Source organism: Megalops cyprinoides, chromosome 22, assembly GCF_013368585.1.
Source record: "Megalops cyprinoides isolate fMegCyp1 chromosome 22, fMegCyp1.pri, whole genome shotgun sequence".
In the NCBI taxonomy this organism is placed as follows: domain Eukaryota; kingdom Metazoa; phylum Chordata; class Actinopteri; order Elopiformes; family Megalopidae; genus Megalops; species Megalops cyprinoides.
In genome coordinates, this window is record NC_050604.1 from 12,070,357 (window position 1) to 12,094,228 (window position 23,872).

The 23,872-nt window shown below is 47.7% G+C and overlaps 1 protein-coding gene across 1 annotated transcript in view; it reads right to left on the reverse strand.

Annotated features, from left to right (window-relative positions):
• The window catches only part of grk4 (G protein-coupled receptor kinase 4), a 56,303-nt gene continuing 32,431 nt past the window's right edge, over positions 1–23,872 (reverse strand). The window contains exons 3-16 of the mRNA XM_036516449.1: positions 23,127–23,239; positions 21,633–21,710; positions 20,379–20,479; positions 12,860–12,952; positions 11,869–11,932; positions 11,460–11,600; positions 8,292–8,482; positions 7,764–7,801; positions 7,297–7,386; positions 6,870–7,078; positions 3,246–3,383; positions 1,524–1,661; positions 669–800; positions 1–75 (exon numbers count right to left, since the gene is read on the reverse strand). Coding sequence (XP_036372342.1) covers positions 22–75; positions 669–800; positions 1,524–1,661; positions 3,246–3,383; positions 6,870–7,078; positions 7,297–7,386; positions 7,764–7,801; positions 8,292–8,482; positions 11,460–11,600; positions 11,869–11,932; positions 12,860–12,952; positions 20,379–20,479; positions 21,633–21,710; positions 23,127–23,239 — 1,580 coding nt within the window. The 3' untranslated portion in view covers positions 1–21. The remainder of the gene's footprint in view (positions 76–668; positions 801–1,523; positions 1,662–3,245; positions 3,384–6,869; positions 7,079–7,296; positions 7,387–7,763; positions 7,802–8,291; positions 8,483–11,459; positions 11,601–11,868; positions 11,933–12,859; positions 12,953–20,378; positions 20,480–21,632; positions 21,711–23,126; positions 23,240–23,872) is intronic.

Genomic DNA, 23,872 nt, shown 5'->3' on the forward strand with positions numbered 1-23,872 from the left:
CTTTTGGCGGACAAGAGTGGTTTAAAGTCGGGACGGCTCCTCGTCGTCATCACTGTAGCCACTCTTAAAACAGACCTGGGAACAGGGAAGCAGTTAGTTAGTTACTTTCCAATAGAAGCGAAGGCCCTGTTAGTAGTGATACAGAACAATGGTGGGGCCTTGCCTGTCCTAGGGCCTCTAACCACTGTGAAATGCTTGGCCTCACTCTGTCCACATTAGTTCATCTGCTGAGAGCTGTGAGCAGGTCTTACAGGACCTAACTGAGTGAAAATGTCAGGTCCTAAAATGCTAAGCAACAGAGCTGCACTATCTCTAAAACCATCCTACCTTACTTTCTCTTCATAGTAGGGTTTCTCCTCCAGTGTTTGGTTGGTCATGCTTACTGTTTACAAGCCATCTTTCTGAAAACTGTCTCCTTGAAGCATGCTGGGTGTTTCCCACCAAACCTTCTTCCATGGATTCACTTACTATTACTCATTAATAATCATTCATTTCAAGCTCTCATTAACTCATAGCCAAACCTTACAGTAATTTACTGAACAAGGGAGCATTTTTATATGAGTTCATGCACTTTATCGTGTGGCTTTCAGAGACTTGCCATGGTGGATAAGCCTGACATACCTGAACGAGCCCTATCCCCCCACTCCCCGGGAGGTGTCAGAACTTGCCTCTCTCCTGAAGAGCCTGTAGAAGAAGCCTCTCTTTGGCGGGGGGTTGGGTCTATTTACATCCAGGTCTGGACAGAGGACGCCGTCCGTCTCAAACACATTGATCTCTTTGAAGCACTCCATCTCGATCATCTAACAACAGCACAGACAGATGAGCTCCCCTGCACATATGCAGCATGTGAATAACACCAGGCCTCTGTGCTACACATTTGCAGACACACTTCACACATGGTGTTAAGCTACAGGAAAAGTACCCCTGGGAGAGAGGGAGGGAGCCAAGGAGGGGGGCAGAGAGATGGACCTGTATACCATTCTGAAAATCTATGCAAAAATGTCTGACACACATCTGAAATATAAATAAACAACGGCTGAGGTTATCAGAAGAAAAAGATCTCTGGGAAAGATATTTCTCTAAATATTTTTAGAGATAGTATATACCACATAGATTTTACTTTGGCTGCAGGGGATTTTCCAGAGGAGTTATGGGTTGAAACAAAGAGGTGCAGAGAGCTGAGCCCAGTGGGTTTGTAGCTGAATTAATAATACATGACAAGGAAAATTTCCATTGAATGCAGTTTCTGCTTAGCCATGTGACATTAGCTGGGACACAGACGTTTTTGAAATTTGTCCTTTTTACAAAAACTCCATGTCACAGGAAATAAGTCTCAAATATACATGAGGTTATTCCAGTCAGTAAAATCTTGAAGGCACCATTTATGACAACAGCTGTTAAACACCAATTGTGTGGATGTTAGCCCAGCATAATGGGAGTCAGTTTTCTTTGAAAACTGACTATGTATGTCCCTTGATTGGATGTGGCTGGTTTGGGTTCATTTTTTCTGAAAGGTGCAATACCTCATTTTGCCAGGGGATGGAGACACTTCCTGTGACGAATTTGTGGTAGAAGTCATCGTCCGTTGGGTCCAGGTTCACTCCTTTGACGGTGGAGAACTGTTCAATATCCAGGACGTCTTTGCAGTAAACTGCTCGTGGCTGAGGGACAGGAGACAAAAGTGGCCTTTAGGAAATGCAACTTATTTTATTTTTGCCACACCCCCAACACACCTCAGGGAGAATGGTGTATCAGTAGAGTCAATGACAGTCCAACCTCTCTCCAGCTCTAAAAACTTTGAACATTAATGACCATTTCTCACACTTTTGCAACACCATGCAACCAAATTGCTTCCATCACTTACGTTTGTATCACTTACTGTATACTTTGAGGTTCAAGGTATACACTAAAACCAATACCTCCTAAACTAGCTTATTATCAAAATATTTCCAGGAGGTATGCAGAGACGTAGGTAAAGAATTTCAACATTAAGGGCACAGTTAACACACTCACTCATGCTATCTACAATACGTGTCACACTTCTATTTTATTACACGTTCTACCACCTTCAGATTTCAAACGAAACAAACAGCCTCAACAAAACCATAATGGCAAAATGTGCTTAAATCTGACCTAATGGACTATTACTGTGCAGGAAAAATGACATAATTCTTTTGGGTTCAGTCATTAATATGACACTCGTTCGAGTGCAATGGTGCATTATAGCCTAAGAAAGACATAAAACATTTTAAATTTCAACATGGATTTTGAATCATTTAGTTGGTATATTTTAAGAGAAAGCTTTGCAGTTTAGCAAAAGGCTCCGAGCTTAGTCCCCATGGCAGATAAAAAAAGGATGACGTCACTTTCTGCAAACAAAACACACGACATTCTTGAGTGCTAAGACAAGAGGAGCATGAAGATGGAACGAGAGAGAAACTTAATACAAATCAGCAAGGCATCTTCTGAGGCGACACTAGATAAGACTGTGATCACACAGGGACCGCAGTAGGGCACTGCAGATTACAGTGCCAAATCTCACAGGGACACTGAAAAATAATTACAGTCAAATTATTATTTTATTTTTTGAAAGAAATTAGTTAAGGACATTAATAGTGCTATGGCACAGTTGCCTACAATTTACGCAGTGTTACACATGATCACGGACTCTATAATGATTAAGAACTACTAAGGACTACATAATTTAATAAAGAACTGTTTAAAAATACTGAACATTTAAATACACTGTTCCGATTTTTGAAAAATCTGGTTATGGACACTCGAACTGCTTATGGGAATCAGATCATCCTGGATGCCCTGGACGACCACGATGTCGCCCCAGCTGTGATTCTGATGTAATGATTTACACGTGAGGATTTATAGACATGGTGCACTCCCCTCATAATACAAAGTTTCCCCCAGTTACAAGGGTTAATGCTGGAAAATCAGTGGTAAACAACTCCTAACAAACTTTTTAGAGATACCGTTCATATTAAAGCAATGCCACCAAATAACTGTCATTGCTGCAAGCTGGAGTAACATGTGCATGTACTTTACTGTTAAAATTCTCCAATTCATGCTCTTTCTTCATTAAAATTTGACAATGATATGAGTAAAAAAATTCAGTGTATGAGCTTTCTTCAAAAAGGATGAAGGAGCAGCAAGCGTACGTGGGCTTGGGTTAGAGTGGAAGGAAGAGGAAGAAGAAGAAGAAGAGGAAGGCGGGGAGAAAGGATGGCACTCACATCAGGGATGAAGGGAGGGTCAAGCATGTTTGCCTCCAGCCTCTTGAAGTTGATGTTCCTGAAGATAGGGTGCTGCTTCACCTCCACAGCCCCCCGGCCCTGGCACCCCAGACGCTCCTTGGGGTCCTTTGCCAGCAGCTGCCAACAGGAAGAGGGGTACAGTCAGACACAGGACTGGGAAGTCAGCACTCTCACCGCTTAACTGCATTCTGCATTAACTGCTCCAGGCCTCAATACTATATTCCTAATATATGTTCACATGCTGTCTAAGCAGTGATTTTGAATGACTAACTGAGAGCAGCATGCAACAGGACGGAGGATGGCAACAAAACACTTTTTTTAGAGCTTAATCAACAGGTACATTTTTGAAGGGGAACAACTAATATGGAGAATTTGGACATTAATCATACTATAGTGTTTGACAGGCCTTCATGCACAATCCATACCCAGCAGCATTCAGTGTGCACACTGAGATAAGCTGCAGCGACAAGGCTGCCTCCTGAGAAATATGACCAAGGCTTGCTTAGTACATGTTGATTCTGTACTCCCCCCCCGTCAGTGTGTGAAGGTTTATGGCTCCTAAAAATCCCAGGGTGCATCTGACCACCCCCACTACCTCTAGTAAAGAGTGGAGTAAATCACCAGACCACCAGGTGGACAGAGACTCATTCAAAGCAACCGTTCCCCATTCTTTACAACCCAAGGACGGATTTAAAACAATAACCATATATTATTACAATGATTATAATAAATTGCCTTCGGATTTAGAGTAATATATATATTTTTATTACAACGCATTCCAATGTCATTTGACCCTGACAAGGTAAAAAATTCAGCACAGTATGCAGTGTCGTGGCCAGGCCACTGAACTAACAGTTTTTGGTTTGAATCCCAGGTGGGACATTGGACATTCGGCTTAACATCTTGGGTGGGTCACATTTGTTGCGCCTTTGAGCAAGCTACTGCTCTAAATGACCCATTACAAAAAACAATCACTTTTATTGGGTTACGGAGTGGGCAACGGAAAAAACTGCAAACATTTTTGTTCACCCTGAACAGAGACATCTGCTTCGCAAATAAACAGCTAAATGTTCATGTTCCAGTACTGTTTCAACTATTTTTGAAAGAAGCACTGTTTCATGGGTGCCAGTTTGCACTGAACTGGCAGTCACACAACACGTTGCCAATAAGATATTTATATTCTGAGCAAACTGAAAATTAAAAAACATTTATTTTGAACATTTTTGCACTGTCCTCATGCCCTCTTTGCTTCTTCGTTTTTCCAAAGAAGATCTATTCTGAGACTAGATGATATCAATCTCAAGATAAGGCCCGAACTACAAAGTTCCACCAAATCCCATGAGAGCCTTCAGCTGCACTGCTCCCGAGGTCAAAATGTTCCATCCAGTCACACAAACAGAGCAATTAAACATTTCCCCTCCCCTTTAAAGACCTCTTCTGCTTCTTCTTGGAAAGTCGAGGGAGGACTTCGTTTTAATTTAGCCTTCTCTCGTGCAGTTTCAGCAACTTTGTACTTTCTCATTGTGCTGATACTTAAAGCCATTGACGGGAAGGACAACAAACAACATCTAGTCAAAGGATGCCTTGTCATCATTCACTCATTATCTGCGTGCTGACAGTTGGCCAGGAACAATCAAGCCACCTGCTTCCCATGCTTATCAGGTGTGTATTTTCTCCAGCTGATCCACTGAAATTCATATCCGAGCACCTGCAACACCTCCACCTGTCATACTAGGGATCAGGTGGGTTGCCAAAACCTTTTGCAGTGGTGCTAAGAGGAGGTGAAGTCCAGAACTAGGGGCTATGTAGCATTTACAGCTTTAGACTTCAATTCCCATCAGCACATGCAGTAAACATTGTGGCACATTTGGCTCCTTTAACTCAACCCAATATATATCAGCAGTAGCTTGCTCATCAGACAAGTCAAGTGGTGAATGGCATCTTAGGTTTGCTTGAAACAATACAAGGATACAGGATGTAGGTGAGTGATGCTTTGCTAGCTGGTCATGGGAGACGGAATTTTGTTTCAATGTGTGGAGCCAAATGGCTGGTTGCTACCCATGTAAGGAGGAAGTGTTTAGGCAGTGATAAAAGCACTTGCAGCTGTCCTCGTGGGACATCTGGGGAACATCCTAAAGACTAACCCCGCTTAGTGCCGGAGCTTTTAAAAGGACTAACGAGAATGATTAGAATTTATCTCTTGTTTCTGGAGACACCCTTACGCAAAACAACAGCTTACAACTGACAACAACTTACCGTTTTGCACCGCGCTTCTGCCCCTGCCAGCTCAAAAACATTCCACATCTAATTTATGCAGCTGCGTCTCTGTCATAAGAGTGATCGGGGTTGAGTGAAGTGGTTCTCCCTGCAGTAAATTCCCACAGGCACCAGAGGCCCTCACGCCGTTCGGCCCGTTCACCCGGCCCACAGCTAGCGCGCCGCCACCCCAAGTAGCCTTTCGTCTTAAAGTAAATATTAGCGCTCGCGGCTCTGTTTGGTTTATCGCCATCTGCGGCGCAACCACGAATCATTAAGAAATACGAGCGCATCTGACACCTGGAGGGGAATGTTTACGACTGGCCTCACATGTGAGCCTCCTCCTCTCCCATTAGACACCACATTACATCATCCCATCCCTGACCCGGGCCGCGGAACACACCGCGTTCCGGAGACAGAGTGCGCCGGCAGATTAGCCGCGGGGGGTGGGGGGGGGGGGGTGCCGCTTCGGCGGTTGGAAGTATTGGAAAGGGAACTTCTACACGGTCCTTGATAAATAACGTAGTCGTTGAAGGATAAAAGCACTCACATTCAGGGATACAGAGAGAGAGGAAAAGCAACCCTGTGTGGAAATGAGATGAACAAGCGGAAGCAGAAAAACTCCCCAAAACAGCCCGTGGGACGGCATGGCACCTTTTCAGAGGGGTGTGCAGGTGTGTGTGCTGCTCAGACTGTTTCATGTTAAAATAAGCCCCTACTCCTGTTTCTTACATGGCTTCTATCACACAAAACATTAAAAGGGTTTCCAAAATCCCATCTGGGACACTCCTGACTTTAAACTGCAGCTCAGATCATAAGAAGCCATTCAGATGGGTATGTACATCACTCACAATGGTGGAAGCAGTAATGTTAACAAACTCAAACCTGATACGGAGTTAGACACACTCCAGATTGCAGGTGAAATAACAGGCCTAACTGCGCAAAAAGGCCTATTCCCATCATTAAGACTTTTACTGTGCTGTGTTCTTATGTTTTTCTATGAGTGACAGGACAGGATATGAACATTTCCTGAAGGGGTGCAACAGAAAACTAGGGGCCACAGTCGGTAGATGGCAGTACATTATGGGTAGGATGCCCATGTAGGACACTGCTTATGTATCCTTGCAAGTTACAAGGTGCTTTTACCCAACTGATGCAGATCACATCGACCTAAACATGGGCCACAAATGAGTGATGCGTGAATCTGTAAGCACTGATGAACATATCATGCAAGGTATGGGTAATATAATGTAATGTATAGGTTTCCCAAAGCTTGGCTGGGCTGTCAGGAAGCCTTCACGTGCAGCTTGAAGGACCGCATCTTCACATCAGATCCACAATGCTCACCAATCTGCAGATGTCCCGGGCCTCCTCCGAAAACTTGTCGGAGTACTCCTCCTGGTCTTCGCGCACCCGCCGGTCCACCTCCTCGCGCTTGACGCGCTCCTTGCGCCGGCGGAAGGGAGACTGGCCCTGGATCATCTCGAAGATCAGGCAGCCCAGCCCCCACCAGTCCGGGCTGAAGGTGTAGCTCTCATTCTGAATCACCTCCGGAGCTGTAAAGCAGGGAGATCCGGTTATGACATTTAGACCTGCTGCATGACCGCTGGCCTCCCTCGCCATGTTGAGAGTGATCACTCTGTCCTGTTCTAAAGCGGCGCTTGACACTGCCTCCACAGTTGACAGCATTGCAGTGATCGATTGATCGGTGTACCCAAAACCGAGAGAGAGGGCATGGATCCACATGGTGCCTCCGCGTTAACCCCTAACTCACCCATGTAGCCCACGGTGCCCACCCTCCCTCGTATCGTCTCTCCCTCCGGGATCTGGACGGCTAGTCCCAGGTCTGAGATTCGGATGTGCCCTGGAGGAAGAGAGCCAACAGGGTCACCTCTCTGTCATGCACGCTACCTGGCTGTGGGAGCATAGTCCATTTGCATCATTATTTGACCGAAGATGACCTGCAGTTGTTCAATGGAGCAGTCATGGGCAAATGCATCTGTTTATAGGGGTCTTTCTGTACAGCATGACTGTGATACACTTCATTTGGTCTTCAGAGGCTCGAATCAACACAATCATTTTAAAGAGAAGGCCACATGAGACTATTAAATGCACGGTGTATGAAAGAAAAGTAAGAAAGCTATGAGGAAAAGATACAAGGAGATATCAAGATTTGCCATTTACACGAGAAGTGGGTGTGTCACTGAATGTTAGCAATCTAGAAAAAAGATTCATGCTCACCACGGTCATCCAAAAGGATATTTTCAGGTTTCAGGTCCCTGAGGGAAAATAAAACACATTTTTGTAACTGATACTTACTGCCCTTAAACAACAGGGACACACTACAGTTCAGTGTTTGACATGGGAGCAAACAGTTGCTAAGTTGGACTACTGAGGGGGTGTAATAAGTGATCCTTAACGAATCGTACAGGTAACTTCATTCTACAACTGTGTCAGCAAATGTCTCCACCGGAGGGCACTGCTGAGGAGCACGCAGCTTCTGTCAAAGGGAGCCGTCCGATCCGCAGGACATGAGTGAGATGGATGAAGGAAAAAAACGTGTGTATACGTTACGGATAGGTCATGGGGCCCAGATCTCTCACGGCACCGCAGAGACACGGCGAACGTATACACAGAACCACCCCGGACGAGCTGACAACTGACAGACATGGCAATCACACAAACAGAGCCGAGGACCTCCCCTTCACGTTCACGTGCGACGGTTAACAGGGCATGGTGCATGCAGAGGAGGCAGTGGAATCCCGTTACCTGTAGACTATCCTCTCCCGATGAAGGTCCTCCAGCCCGCAGCAGATCTCCGCCGCGTAGAAGATGGCCCGCTGCTCCTCAAAGCCCGAGTTTCCCATGTTGTAGATGTGGAACTTCAAATCCCCGCCGTTCATTATCGTGAGCACTAGACAAAGGGCGTCCTTGGTTTCATACGCGTAGGCTAAACTAACCTGTGGAAAGGTGGAGAAGACAGCATGCGCTCATGCACGGGGACAAGAGATTTTTCAGCAAGCTCAGAGCAGGGGTCAAGTTAGAAGCCCCAAAAGACCACACAGGCTCATCAAGCCCCAACATGAGTGAGAAACAGCGTCCGTTTTCGCATGTTTTAGAGTAGCACCAGGCATATATTAGAGGCCGAGGCTTTTTCGCGTTGAATATATGAGCGCGAACACACATGCGAGTGAATCACACTTAAGCCGCATCCAGACAGGCCCTACTCGTGCGCCCCTCCATCCGTCTTCCGGTAAAAAGGAAACAAAGGGGAAACAAATGGAAGTCTACGGTGACACTAAACTACCCGCTACCAAACAGAGCCTGACAGAATGTACACAGCGTGTCAGGGAGACTGAGAGAGCGGCTCTCAGCCCGCCCGAGGGGCCGTGCGATGCTTTCGCAAAACGGAGCGCTCGGCGGGGAACCTTTCCAGAGGTCGCCGGCCCCCCCGAGCGTCCCGGATTGTTTAAAACTCCAGAGGATGCGCCTGCCACTGGGAAAGCTCCCATCTGTCGCTGCTGCGCGGGAGTGGGAGTGCACGGTCGCGGGCTCGCCAGCGCTGGGAACTCCAGGAGGAACGCTCTCCGGGCAGCTCTGGAAAATGCCGACCGGACTGCTGAGCCCGAGTGCAAGAAATGCTGCCCTCACATTTTACAAATGGCCCAATGGAAACGGAGCACCCTCAGAGTTTACTACATGGGCTTCGGTGGGTAATGACTTTGTAAGGCCTGCAAAACTGCACTACAGCTTGAAAGGGCACTGAACACTAACTGGTAATAACCGTAGATTTCATTTGGATTCAACCACAACAAGTAATGGCAATTCATGTTGAACGATTTTATTTATTTGTTTTTTGATTGTTACCATTCAACCCGAGCCCCTCCTCCCCAAACGCAGATGTTTCAGAGCGAGGGGCCTCCCTGCACCCACCCTCACCCTGTGAGCAAGAGGGACAGGGTCACCCAGCCCTCTTTAGGCTGAAGGACGCCTGTCGCGCGGGGCGCTGGTGGCCTTCGAGGGGGCTGCGTGCCGTGCTCCGCTGCTACCCGGCGCGGCGTCTCACCGGGAGTACAGTCCATGAAAAGGGGCATAGGGTGACACACTGTATACTACACTACTTATATGTATTTAATGAGTGCCTTTATCCAGTGGAACATACAAGCCTGGCATTTTTATTCATTAGGCCCTTGTACAGCCAGATATTTCATGAAGCAATAGAGATTAAGTGCCTCACCAAAGAGTAAGGTAGCAGAGCCATGTTGCTGGAACTGAACCTGCAACCTCCTGGTCTGAAGTCTCCCTTGTGTGGTGTACAACTCCCTTGTACGGCACACAGCAATTAGCATAAGCAAATCTGCAGAAAATTCTGTTGATAAATGTGTGCTTCTGCAAGATCAAATATTGTCCCTTGCCTCCCTTTCAGGCAACGCTAGACTCCAGAGGGATGGATTTGATCAAGTCCCACAGTGGAGTCTTGTTAACCCCACAAAAATACACTCATATACTGCAGGCTTGAACTGGCACATCCCGGGACGAATAATTACTTTACATAAGTAGTCATTTTTCTTAGCTAACTCCAACTCCCTTCAAGTATTACATAAGCATGCACTGGACATGGAAAAGAGTGTCCTGGTTTTTGAAAAAAACATTTCATTTCAGTCATGTCTATGTATCCTAGCCCCGGCCCCGTCACAGGAGATAATATCATTCCAGCTATCAGATAATCGCCTGCCTCTTGCTGCAAGTTGCAAACGCAACTTATTGCATCCCATGAAATTGGTCTGTGCTGCCATAGAGATGGTATTGAACGGGCTAACTACCCCCAATCCACCCACCACCACCCACCACCCTCCCCACCCTCCAGGCTCAAAGTAAGAGCTCCCAGTACCCTGAGTTAAAACACTCCGCAACAACAAGCACGGCAACAATGACAGCGTGGGGTAGGGAAAACATGATAGCTTTGCCACGGAGCGCTTGACTCCTTCTCCTGCTACCGCCGTTCGGCCAGGGTTGCTAGGCGACAGAGCGGGCGCCGTTCGTGAAGTAGCGGACGGACGGCGGCCACTCATACCAGCTGCGGCCCGCGCCGCACACCCGGGGGCTTCAGCAGCACCACAGGCACGAAACCACATCTCAGCTGGATGGGTTACGGGGCGTAACCTATCCAGAGTTCAACAGAGCGACGTGCACAGGGTGGGTGACGGGGCAGGCCGGCGGCAGAGGCCTGAGAAGATGTAGGTTTAGAAACGACACCGCGCCGGAGGCAGCATTCCCAAAGCGTTCCCGGCCCCACGCTCCGCCAGCACGCCGAGGGGCGAGAGAGGAGGCCTCCCGAGTGCCAGCCTCTAATTGGCAGCCCGCAGGTGCAGTGGGTGACCTTTCCGCCAGCGGTCCGAGCGCGGAGACAGGAGGAAAACAAACACGAGGAAAGGAAAACAACCTTTCACATGCTGTAATTACCGCGCCGCGCAAACATCCACTCGGACCGCCGCTCCAAGAATGTTAAATAAACACCTCTGCCAATTTTCTTGTCTTTTTGCGCCGCAAAAAATGAAGACCTAGAGCCAAGAGAAAGTTCTCTGGCCGAGAACCTGAGAGTCCGTATACGAAACTCAGTGAAACAGATTTCTCCCCACGTATGTCTGACGGTGTGCAGAGAGGGGCACTTTTGGGAATGCAGCCTTTGGTGTACAGCGTACATGTGATTAAAGCTTTGAATGTTTAGTTTTCAAGTTTTACATCTCTCGGATGTCCAACGACACGAACAAAAGCCAATTCCAGCTACGCCAAATTCGTTATCAATGAAAGCCTGCATCTTCACAGTCTCAGAAACCACACAGCCGCAACCTTTCCAACAGCAAAACCGACAATGACAACGACAAGCCCACCAATCTGGACAGAGGGTCAAATATGAAAAAAAAGGGTAGTACTTACTACAAAACTACTGTTAACTTTCTCTAAAATGCGTTTTTCGTTTAATGCCATTGCTTCACCTTTTCTCTTCTTTACTCTTTTCTTTTCCAGCTTTTTACAGGCGTACATCTTACCCGTGGCCCGGACTTGGCAGGCACAAACCTGGAGAGGGAGCAATAGATGAGTCTTTATCGCACCACGATGGAGAAGGACACGCAGGTGCAAAGCTTTTAGAAAACCATATACCAGTTGCAGAAGGACACAAATGGATATAACATTACGCGGGTTTGGCACCGTGAGTACATTATATCTCCACCGGAGAATGCATCAGGTTCAATCAGGGCCTGTGCAAGGCATGAGCATGAAGTTTTAATGGAGAAATGCTCCTTAATAGGACTGTGGCTTAAAAAATGTATGTTATAGAACTTACCTCGCCAAATCCACCTTTTCCTAGTACTCTGTAATGTCTGAAGGTATTTTTGGTTACGGGTTGCCTAGAGGAAAAAAAGAAAAATCATTGAATTAATTAATTGAGTGCCTTACCAATTACAGTGGGAAACCAAACAATCTTGCCTGCACAATAGATCCAGTTATAGATTAGTGCATTTGAGTTTGTTATCTTTGTCGGGTGTCACCAACCATTAGGAATATTAAAAGAGCAATCAATCTTTTGATTTGTACTATTATTCCTTATTTACTTTGCAGTCGCACTCATCCATGGTGACAGGCAATACTGACAATTTCACAATCTGTAAACCATTTATACAGCTGGATTACAGCATCAAATGAGGTAAAGAACAATTTTCAAGGACACAAAAGCTGTGTCCCACTTAGGTTTCAATCCTGTATTTCAAACCTGTGTCATTCAGGTAGAGCAGGGGTGTCCAAACCTCTCCTGGAGGGCCACTTGTCCTGCATGTTTTAGATCTCTCCCTGCTCCAACACAGCTGATTCAAATGATCAGTTTGTTATTCAGTAGCTTCAGGAGTTCGTAACGAACTGATCATTTGAATCAGCTGTGTTGGAGCAGGGAGAGAGCTAAAACATGCAGGACAAGTGGCCCTCCAGGAGAGGTTTGGACACCACTGAGGTAGAGAATCCAGTGTACTAACCACTACACGACACTGATGTTCAGCTCTACGATGTATTAAAACTTCTGTGTTTCAGAGAAAGATCCTCTCTCTTGCCCATGTTTCCATACATACTATAATAGCAAGGAACTAGCACATTGACTGTAATACCACATTTAACTAGGGGAGGAAATACTGTGCCCTGTGAGTTAGTTTATAAATGTAGACTGCATATCCAGTGACACGTGGCTTTGAGTGTGTGCACGAGGAAAGGCTACACACCAAGGGCATCTGCTGGAACTCCCCGCAACAGAGCTGCCAGCCAATCACACGCCACGCAAGGCCTCTTACCTTTCTAACCACTTCCACTGCAAGAACCGAGAGAAATACATTGTGTCTTGATAGCTGGAGAACGGCGCGCCGCTGAGATATTCACGAACAATTCTGTGGGGGGAAAAAAAGAAAAAAGAGCTACACTGAGATGCCACAGGAACGGTGACAGAGGAATGCTGGGAGGGCAGAGAGTTTGGAAGTGGACAGTGCTGTACCAGTGTAGTCATGAGCAGACGAGCATTGGGCAGGTAGAGAGAGGTATTTTGTGTGAGGGGTAATATAGCAGGTATGTCGTGGAATGGTCATCCATAAAGCTAGTTGTGTCAACGTGGCGATGTCTGCACGTTGCACTGCTTTAACTCCTTTCCTCCAGCAAAGATACCAGATAAGTCCTACACACACACACAAAAAAACCGCACGCTATCATCGCTATAAGGTCAAGTTCTCCTCGTTCCAAAGCTTTGGAGAGAGACAGTCATTGAATCAATGCCAGCAGACCAAGGAAACTATGCTAAACACATTGAAAAGGACAGAAGAATTATGTGGTATGAGCTGTATTTGCGCAAGGCACGCTTTCTGTGTGTACATTAAGGTACCCGGGACAGCGCAAAACAGAGAAAGACAAGCTGAAGCACTGCTGGAAGGAGGAGGTATTCCACCCACTGAATCCAGGAGGAAGACACTGAAATGGAAAGGGTGAATAAAATAATAGACCTTAGTACTCGGCTGGAGCCAGGAAGCGCGTGGGGCCCACAGCCGGACCTGTCTCTCAGTCTGACAGGAAAAAACAAAGCAAACCTCAACACGTATTCCGCACTTTGGAGGGCTAGCAGCAGAGGACGATGGCAGACTTAGGGAACGCAGCTGGCACTGAGAAATCGTGAGCTACTCTTAAGCGGAAGATCTCAGTTTGTCCTGAACAATGACAGCCTACCGTGGCATACAACACAGCAATGCATTCTGGGAACACAGGAGAGCTTTTTTTTTTTTCTTGCCAATCATACGATCCGCTTTGGGGACACACTTTTAGGGAACTCTTCCTGCCTGACACGAATAAACAGCCATGCAGAACAGCAGACACGTGGCACGCTGCATATTTAAAACCCGATGGAACGAGGGAGGGAGCGCGGTCACATGACGTTGCGTGTGAAGCGAGCTGGTGGAAAAGCTGTTGATGGGGGCCTGAGAGCTCTTGTCCTCCTCTCTCAGTGCCCTGTGCGATGATGCAGAGGAAGTGGGCGGCCGTTTGATGCGTGCGCAGCGCCGCAGTGGCTCAGTATGTGCACTCAAACACTCCATGAAACTGCCCACCCCCCCCCACCACCAACCCTCCCCCACACAGACACTTTCTCTTTTCTCTGACAAAGACAGATTCATAGTTTACCTTACGATTATGATTTAACAAGCACATATAACCGGACCTCGGGATGAGCCCCAAGGAAAGTTGGACGTACCAGACAAACATCAGGTCAGCGGCCCCTGCCAGGCTGATTTTTAAAATGCTTTGTGCATCCAACTAAATACTTTCCCTGGGTTTTATTTTCTCATAGAAAAAAAACCCCCTCTGCGCCTTTTAACGAGGCCAAGTTTCTCCTTCCTCCAGCAGGTGGAACATGCATAATTTATAACCCCCAGAGTAAAATAATAAGCCGAAACATTCCCAGCTAGCACAGCTACAAAACGCTTAATCAGAAACAGACACTCGACTTTCGGCCGGCTCTTTAAAAGATGTTTAAAATAAATGGAATGAATAAAAAGACGGAAAGAACTGTGCGTGAATAGTGCATTCCATCCCGAAAACGAGACTTCAAAAGGAAAATGGAATGGATTCACGCTAAAACGCAGATTCCTGGAAACCAGAAATGTTAGTAGTGCTGGGAAGGTGTGGTGGCACCACGAGGGGTGTCTAGACTGCAAAAGGCAGTGAAAATCTGGGCATCCTCAGACAGGAAGGCCGGACAGGGGGACCGGTTACGGGCCCAGGCTCTCTGTCACAGGACTCCGACAGACGGCAAGCATGACCTTGCACTCTCTGTGAGCCCCAGGCGTGAAAGTGCGGACGCAGCTATCGGAGGGCGTGTCCGGCTTCTGTGCCGCCTGCCCCTGGAGCTCCCACAGGAAAGGTCAGGCCACCCCACCCCTCCACTTCCCCCCCACGGCAGCGAACACCGCGCTCTGATCGCCAGGTCGCAGGGGCGGCTGCACGGCACCGCTTTCGTTGTTTTTTCAGGAACTAACACGTCGTTCTGGGCTCGCTTTTACCCCCTTGACCCCCTGCGTTCGCCCCAGAGCACGGGGTTTACCATTTTCAAAGCTCAAAAGCCCCGGAGGCTCGTCAGTGTGGCATCCAAGGTTGACGTGAAAGGGCGGAGAGCAAGACGTGGCGTGTCGGCACCTCTCAGGAATGCGGCGCACTCCGCAGAGAGGACCTGTGGCTCGGAGCGCCTGATCGAACCAGCAGTGAGGCTCAAAGCGCTTAGAAACGCTCGCCCCGCGCTGGCGTGGCCGTGCCCGGTCGTTCCGTCTGAAGTTCTTCTCAGAACAGGGAAGGTTTGTCGGGCTCCGTGGAGGGCGGGTGGCCCTGTGGCCCCATGGTAGCTGCACGCCTGGGACCTGCCCGAGCGATCCTGGCCCCCGGTGCTGGCGCGCCAAGCGTTACGCAAGCACAGTGCCAAGACACTAGCCAGAGCACACAGAAATACCACAATACTGTCTTTTGTCCAGATGTAAAAAAATAATAAAGTAAAATAATAAAAAACACACAGGGATTGACGCGGTTCCGTCCCATCTAGAGACTTCTTCCCCTGCGCTCCTGGCCACCGGGCAGTCATTGCTAAAGCTCCAGCATCTCTGACGCATGAATAGTGCACAGTGTGTTCCCGTCCCGTGGCCTGGGGTTCGCATCCGGAGCCAGCCCTGTCCCGTACACATGGTTGCTGTTAGCGCCATCCCCCAGGCCTGGTGGCACCGCTCCATCCAGCTTTCACCCAGACTACCCCACCACCACCCAGCCCCAACCCCCCCCACGGTGGAGCTGCCCGGTCCCAGCCTCTCTGTGGAGCGCATTCTGCTTCCCTAATGGACCTGAACAGGCAAACACCTTAAATCAAGGTGATGTTTTAACACTTGGCCCACTAATCAGTGCCCCTCAGAGAACGCGGTGCTGATTGCACCACGTATACGCAAAAACGCAGCGTATGCGCTGTATATTGTTTTTCTTTAACGCGCCAGCGGTATCCAGATATGCCTCAGACTAACGGAAAGGATTAATGGAAAAGACACACTGCATTTACCTTTTAAATTCGAAACATAACATTTCCAGCATAAATCAGACACGGTTACACATATGCACGCATGCAACTGATTGGAAAACGGTTCAACATTTTTGAAGGAGCTGCACTGGGAGTATTCTTCCATGTATGTGTTGCAAGATTTGGTTTGAAACTGTAGGTAAAAAATTAAATTAAAGATATAAGAATATTTCTTCTGATAAGCCTTCGTCTTGTATTCCCCTGCCGCTACTTAACCAATTTATGAACTCAAGGCCTGTGAGGACTTCATTAACAAGACTCTAAATCAGACTCCAAAGTGTTTACGAGGTGTTTTCAAACACCACAGAAACAGAAGCCACAGCCGCACCAAAACAACCATCGCCTTGCACGAGGAGAGAGACGAGGACGTTATTCGGGGGGAGGGAGGTGGTGTGGGGGATTTTCTGCCAAGACTTGTTCATTCCAGGCCTGCCAGACCATCTGCAGTATCGCTTACAGCTTACAGCGCTTTTTAAATATTTCATGAATGCATGCATAATCAGCGCCCGCGGAGAATGAAAACGTTCGGGGCGGCCGACGGCGCCCGGCGCGCGCCTCGCCCGTGACGGCCGCGGGACGGGGCGAGCGCTTCGCGGAAGGGACGGCCGCGCGCTTGCTCCGGGGACAGAGAGAGTCACGAGAGCGGGGCGTGGCTGCACCGCTGGTAAAAGCAGGTGCCTTCGCTCTGCACACGCACTCACACAATATCCTGCAGCCTCATCTGACACCCTGGCACTTCCCACTTTTGACCTGAAGGGGGGCGTAACTACAAACGGTCCCTCAACAGCAGCATCACACAAACCTGATCAGATGGGACACAAAACGCCTGAGTGGCTACAGCAGTGATGGGAACAGGGAAAGACAACAATGCTCAATGAAACTTCGTGCCTGACACCTCCACACCATACATGCACGTCTGTATGTCCAAAGGCACCCTATGCAAGTCTGTCCCTTGTCTCATAAAAGCTGGGTGCACCAAAAAACTCAATGTGGCTGAGAACCGCCATCAAAAACACCTCTCAAGTCCTGCAGGCAATCCCGCAGGGCCTGGAACTTTCTGAAGACGACCCAACGGACCCCAGAGATGTTCAAAGCCATTTCGTCTCACCCCCCTTCTTCCTGTGCTTGGCTTTTACAGCAAGAAAATTTCAAACTTTCCGTACTGGCTCAGTGATAAACAGAAATTTGCTCCTGTGTCAAAAAATACACAGGAGCCCGTAAGGCACCATGCCATTTGGAAGACTCTGAAATGTATGCTGTTTTATAATTTAACAAAAAAAAAATCACCTGCTTGTATGGAACTGTAACGAGTCTGAAGTGTTCATCAGGTTAGCTAATTTAAAGGGGAAGCTGCGTAAACGAGAGAGAGGTGATGCTATCTTCTGTTTCTGTGATGACTGAGAGTCAGGGAGGAGTCAGTGTGTGCTGTGATGGTTCACTGCTTCTTTGCAACACGAAGGAGGTGTGTCTGTGGGTGTATATGTACGTGTGCATGTGTGTGTCCATACATTGGGGGGGGGGTGTGATGTGATATGAAGAGAGAGAGAGAGACTACTGTTACAAGTGCATAATTAACAAAACTAGCACTCCCTTGGCTTTGAACCTGCAACCTCCTGGTTTCAAGTCCAACTGACCAAACTACTACACTAAATTACTGTCTGAGACAGATTGTGATATTTAACAATGGTAAAATTGGAATTGAACATACAGAATACCATCTGTCTCAGACTGACAAATGACTCAGGACATTGTGATGAAAGTATAAAAGACCTCTTAACATTCCACAAAAATTGTGTGTCACCACACAGAAGATCACAACCAAGAATCGGATAAGAGTTAAGACACTAGCACTTCTGTGGCTATGTTAAGTGTCTTAGTGAGACTGAATTTAGAATAGAGTTCAGATTTGGTAATCACATTCGAATAAGACTACAGAAAATAAAAAGCAACAAGACTAGATCTAGGTCTGCAAGACATTGCTTGTAAAGACACACTTTAATTTAACTGTAATTTAAAAGTAGTGAAAGTAGAAATAATAGTAAAGTACCTTGATAATGCCTCTGCAGACTGGTAGTCTTTAATTTAAATGTTTAGCTATAGATGATCAAACTCTCTTTGGGTCTATATCTTCCTGCATGTGCAACATTGTCCCTGTGATCAAATGGAGTCTTGTTTTGTAAATGTGAAAGAGTGTCCAGCTTCACCCCTAGTCTCTCACTGTCTCTGACATGACTGCCAGACCAGCTATTCCTCCATTCACAGACCTACCCCTCCGCTCCAGTTACAGCCCAGCTCCTTTCAAATGACACTGGGCAGGCTGCGGGTGAATGGGCCGCATTGTTCGGCCTGGTCCGAGTGTGCCGGCCGGGGGAGCGCTGTGGGAATCTCAGAGCGGGGTCCGGGCCCTCACAGTACGTGGCCGTGCCCAGGGGACCGGAGGGGGGGCCGGACTCTGCGTAATAGTTACCGACCTGTTCCTCCCCTGGCTGGACGGCCGCCCCGGAACACCTGCAGGACCGCGCGGGCGAACACTGGGGCTCCTGTTTCCTTTGCCCCCGGCTGGACCGGATGGCCAGTCTGGGGCTGCGTCCAACCAGCTCAAACCGGGCTCCCCGTGCCAACTGTCTTTCCGCCTCTGACAATGTACCTGGATTGAGGCTGGCGGGGCCCCGCTCCTGCATGTCACTCGCCGTCAGGCCTGGGCGCCGAGGAAGACGAGCTGCAGGACACCGGGGGGGACCCGGGAGGGGGGCCGGTCTGGCGGAAAGCAGGGCGTAAAGGACTCTGGGGCTGCGGGGTACCAATCAACACCTCCGCGCCGGTGGCTCCGGCCACCATCGGAATGTCCGGATCACGTGCGGCAGCAACAACAACAGACAAACGGAGAGGAAGCCGCCTGAGGACGAGGGGAAGGGGCGAGGCGCGCAGGAAAGGTTACGATCGCAGGCGACGCTCCGCACGGAACGAGCCGCACGGCTGGCCCTTCAGCCCCCGACAGCGAACCTGGGTTTCATCAACATTCACTCAAAGCATCAACGACAGCCTTTCGAACTTGGCTAGATGTTGCACCAAGTAAACGGCAGAGATTTTCTTTTTTTTTTTTTGTTTTGAAAAAATGCAAAAGGAAACAGGAAGCTCGCCGCATGCCAAGCCAAAGCAAGGATTACAGAAACTTTCTTGCACGATTTGTTATTGACTAGAAGGACGGTTCACACACTTCCGTGTTCTGGAGACAGGCAGAAATGTGCTGGAGCTCAGTGTCCAGAGAGTTATCAGAGTCGCTTTCACTGATAAGGGGAAGCAGGAGTTCAAACAGTGGATCCCACAAATGAAGCAATTCCTGTGGTTTTATAGATTATAGCTCCATTAGCTTACTCACAAGTCTCCCTTTCCTAATGTTAACACACGCATACCTCGAGTGGTTTCCAAAATCACATTCTTGCACACAGGCGTCTGCTCAAATAATGAAAAGAAGCCATAACTCAATGTATGGCAGTTTTTATTAGTTTTTATTTCATTTTAGGATTTAGAAGTATGAGCAGAGAGGAAAGTGTGAATTATAACCAAAGGTTACTGTCCAAAGATACACAAAACAGACAATGAAAAAGCCACCACCCTGTTACAAGGTACAGACACGGTGCATAAACTTGTTTACACTCCTTTACTTTTACAATGAGAGAGATTTGAGGGAATTATTTAGCTTTTTTTCCCATTTTATTTTGCACACTAGTGATGGCTGAAAAGAGAACATTTTACCATCTGCCCCAAGTTCCTTGAAAAGAAAACAAATAGGAAAGTACAGATTGCTAAAACTCCTGAGGCTTCTGAGCCAAAACCTATGGTACACGCATGTACAGTATGTGGCCATATATTAGGGCCCAATTTACAAGATCTGAAGGTAATGAGAGTACTAGTGCAAAGCCCAAAGATTACGCTCGAGCATGTCGAGCATCAAACATACATCCTAAACACTCAACGTGGCCAGTGAGTGACCGGGCCCATTCTGATTCACAAATAAAAGGGACATTTCCATTATGAACCAGTTCCCAAGATGTAAAGGTCATGTGAGTGGCAGGACATGAACGTGCTTCCAGGCACATAAACCTATTCTGCATTGTCAAGCAACTGTAATTCACGGTTCTCACGGTTACACCCACCCTTTTTGCTCAGACTATTATGACGGCGCTCAATCCCGCCTCCCCCCCCCAGCTGATTGACAGGCTCACCTAGTGCACTCCTTGAAGAGCTCTTTGCACGGACTCTGCTCCAGTTTGTCTCGGCACTCTTCCACCACTTCATGAGGTATTTCTGGTAAATGGGCTGTCGACTTTAAAGACAGGGAAAATGAGTGGACAGGAAAATCAATTTTTATGTCTTCTAAACTATTAAACAAAGCAAAAAAGGCAGCGGAGGTGCTCAGAGGGGAAGAAAAAAAAAAACACAGGTTAAAGTGTTAACATTTACATCTTATCATTTAGCAGATGGTCCAGAGCAACTACAAAGAAAAAGAGCAAAGTGTATCTCATCAGGTTTAGGTGGATAGACCCTGGGGTTCAAGTTCAAATGTTAACTGACTTGTTGGCAAAATACCTGAAAAAAATGATTTTTTTGAGCCCCAATCAAATGCACCTGAATTCACAAAGGTAAACCAATGACAATTTTTAATAACTGGCCAAAGTGTCCTCTAAAATAGTCATTGGACATCATTAAGATATGTAAAACTACATAATGGGAAATGGAAACAGCCACACAGCAAGCCTGAGAAACTTTTCATGTGATCCAGGTCTTCAATTCAGTGTTTTGCGAGTCACAGCGCCTAAGACCAGTTCCCCTGCCTCTTCCTCCTTTGCATTCTTAGTGCTTTAGTGTGAGAAGTACAAGATGAATAGCTTTTTCCTCTTTAGAGACTGTTCTTCCTGATGTCAACAATGCAATGCCAACAGTACAACTACAAGCTACACGTGACGCCGCAGGTGAGCGGCTGGCAAGCAAGCCAGACATTAGGGCAACGGCAGTGCTTTGGTCTCCTGCTTAGCCCCTCCTCTCTGCGCTGACACAAGACACATGATTTGCACAGTGACATCTATCTTCTTAGTATCAAACTTTACACGCTGGCTAGATTACAGCCTGCAGGTGTTTCTGTTGGTTTAAGGGACTAAAGCAAATATATACTGACAACAGTACAGCCCGCTAAAAAAACAGTAAACATAATGGGTATAGCCAAGAGGAAAAGAAGAAAACTTTCTTAGGCAGATGAAAATCTGAGTAAAGTCTTTGATAATAATAATAAAATAATGAATATTATTACTATCATTATTAGGAGTTTAGGTAGTGGTAGTGGTTTTAAGTAATAGTATTTATGATCTATTCATACTGCTGGACAAAGCCCAGTTCTCTATGCCACACTGCCACTCCACTACCTATTAGAAAGGAGCTGTGGCACTGGAAGCTTGTCAGATACAGCAGGAGTTGATATTTACCCCGTTATTAAAGTATGTGTCTAAAACATTCAAACCGCAGTCTCTCCTCTTCTCGTCTGGCGCCAACTCATACTCCGCCTGCAGAAGACAGAGAACTGACGTTAGCATCCGGCTAAAAATACCCGCTACTCTCCGCTAATGGCCTGTTATTGAGGTTCGGCCCTGAAAGCCTGCACTTGAGCGGCGCACGGCATTCCCATTGTCTCGCTGAGCAAGGTGTGTAAGGCAGAGAGAGGCCAGAGAGGCCACTCAGGCCCGGGGCAGGTGAGAGAGGGCCGGCAGCCCCACACTCTGCTGCTTTTTGTGCCACAGGCTTCAAACACCTTGTGTCTCACACCATCTCCGCTTCTCTTTCTCCATGCCTCATTTGTCCGTTTTTCCTCTATCTCTCCGTTCCTCTCTCACCGCTATCTATCTCCACTTGGAATGAGCCGAGGGAGTGACGGTGGGGTGCAGGCGTGAGGTCACTTATCAAAGTTATACGCTAGCTGGGAAAACTGATCCAGTATGAAAACATGAGGAAATGCCAATGGACGCACACAGACAAGAGAGTCTATAAAAGCGGAGGCAGAAACAGCCCCATGAGGAAGAGCAGGGATATTTGCCTCAGGGACAGAACAGTGACATCAGTCATGAAGAGGCACGGGCAGAAAGAGAGGGACCGAGAGAGTCCCTGTCTGAACTCCAGAACTAATGACTAACTAAACAGCACAGATCAACGACCCAGGTCAAACCCGCAGGATTATCAAAACACTTGTGATTAGATTTACAATAGCGTGGTGAAAACAGCCTGCCAGACATAGCAAAGGCGAGGATGGCTGTGGGAACCTGACACTCGTCTCCCCAGGGTAGCCCTGACCAGGTCACTGCTCCTCTGCCCCTAGCCTCACACATGAACCCCTCCATCCGCTCAGTTCCCAGCATGCATTGGGAGGGCACTTAAATCAAGACACCCTGGAATTCCAGCGGAGCCTGAACTTTGGGGTGGGGGGGGAGGTTTCCACATTTACGCACGTCTTGCGGGAGTGGCTGGTGTTTTCACACTCAGAGCTTCACGATCCCGGCATATTTTCCAAAAATAAGGCGACACAGTCTGACTTTGCCCGGGCTTCGGCTCTCACACCGGGGAGCAGATCTTTCAGGGAGGCTGTTACCACATCTAGTAGTCAAAACAAACTAAACACCCAGTGTTTTCTCCTGAATAGCTTTTATTGTGCGTCGTCCGTGATTGAGTGCCATGCGTTTCTTTAAACAGGGCCTTTTTTCAGACGGCCGTACGCCCGACACAGACCCAGCCCTGTGTGGCCCACATCGTGCATTGCGACGGGGGGGCTCTGGCACGGGCCTGACATAATGGAACGGGCCCCCTCGGTGTGTGAGGTGTGGGCTGGATTAATCCCCCTCGCCCCCTCCCCCGGTCCAGACCCGGCTCCGTCCCCCACGGGCCTCAGCTCCGGACGCGGCGCCGTGAGGCTGGAGGGGAAAAGGTCTTACCACAGCGTCTAGGAACTCAATGCATCGTCTCAGCTCCGGCCGAGTGTCGCAGAACTGCCGGAACAGAAGCCGGCCAATCGGCTGCTTCTCACACAGGCTGGAGTAATCCCTTTCTGAGAGAGAGAGAGAGAGAGAGAGAGAGAGGAGGGGGGGGTTTACAATGTTTAATACGCCTTGCCAAATACACTTTATGGTCAGGCCTGTTCTATTAATGCTCTATGCATTCATTCATATGGGACATGTGCCCAGTCTTTGATAATGCGACTGGCCCTCTTATCAAAGTGCTTGTGTGGCTGCAGATGCTGTCTGCCGCCGATCGAATTCTTCCTGGTCCTGCATGTTGCATTACTGGAAATTTAAATCAAATGGTTTACATTAAGGATGACTGTAATATCATTAGACAGGCAAGAGCAAGTTGGTCATTAGTATACAGCTGCTCTATTGGCAGAAACAAGGAGGACATTGTAACCTGAACAACATGACAAGGAAGAGTATCGACTGTATAATGGTATCATATGCATTTCAAAGAAGTTACTTTTTAATTTTTTTTAGGGGTGGCCCAGAAAAAAAAGAATATATGCATTATTTTCCTAATAGCACATTAGAGCAAGAGTCAGATCTATCAAGAGTCACATTCAGGACCATTTAACAGCATAATTTGCCTACAGTCACTACAAAATCTGGAGCAAAGGGTAGACCACCAACCTGATCCACTCCCAGATCTGTCACAACTGTTTCCAAAGATA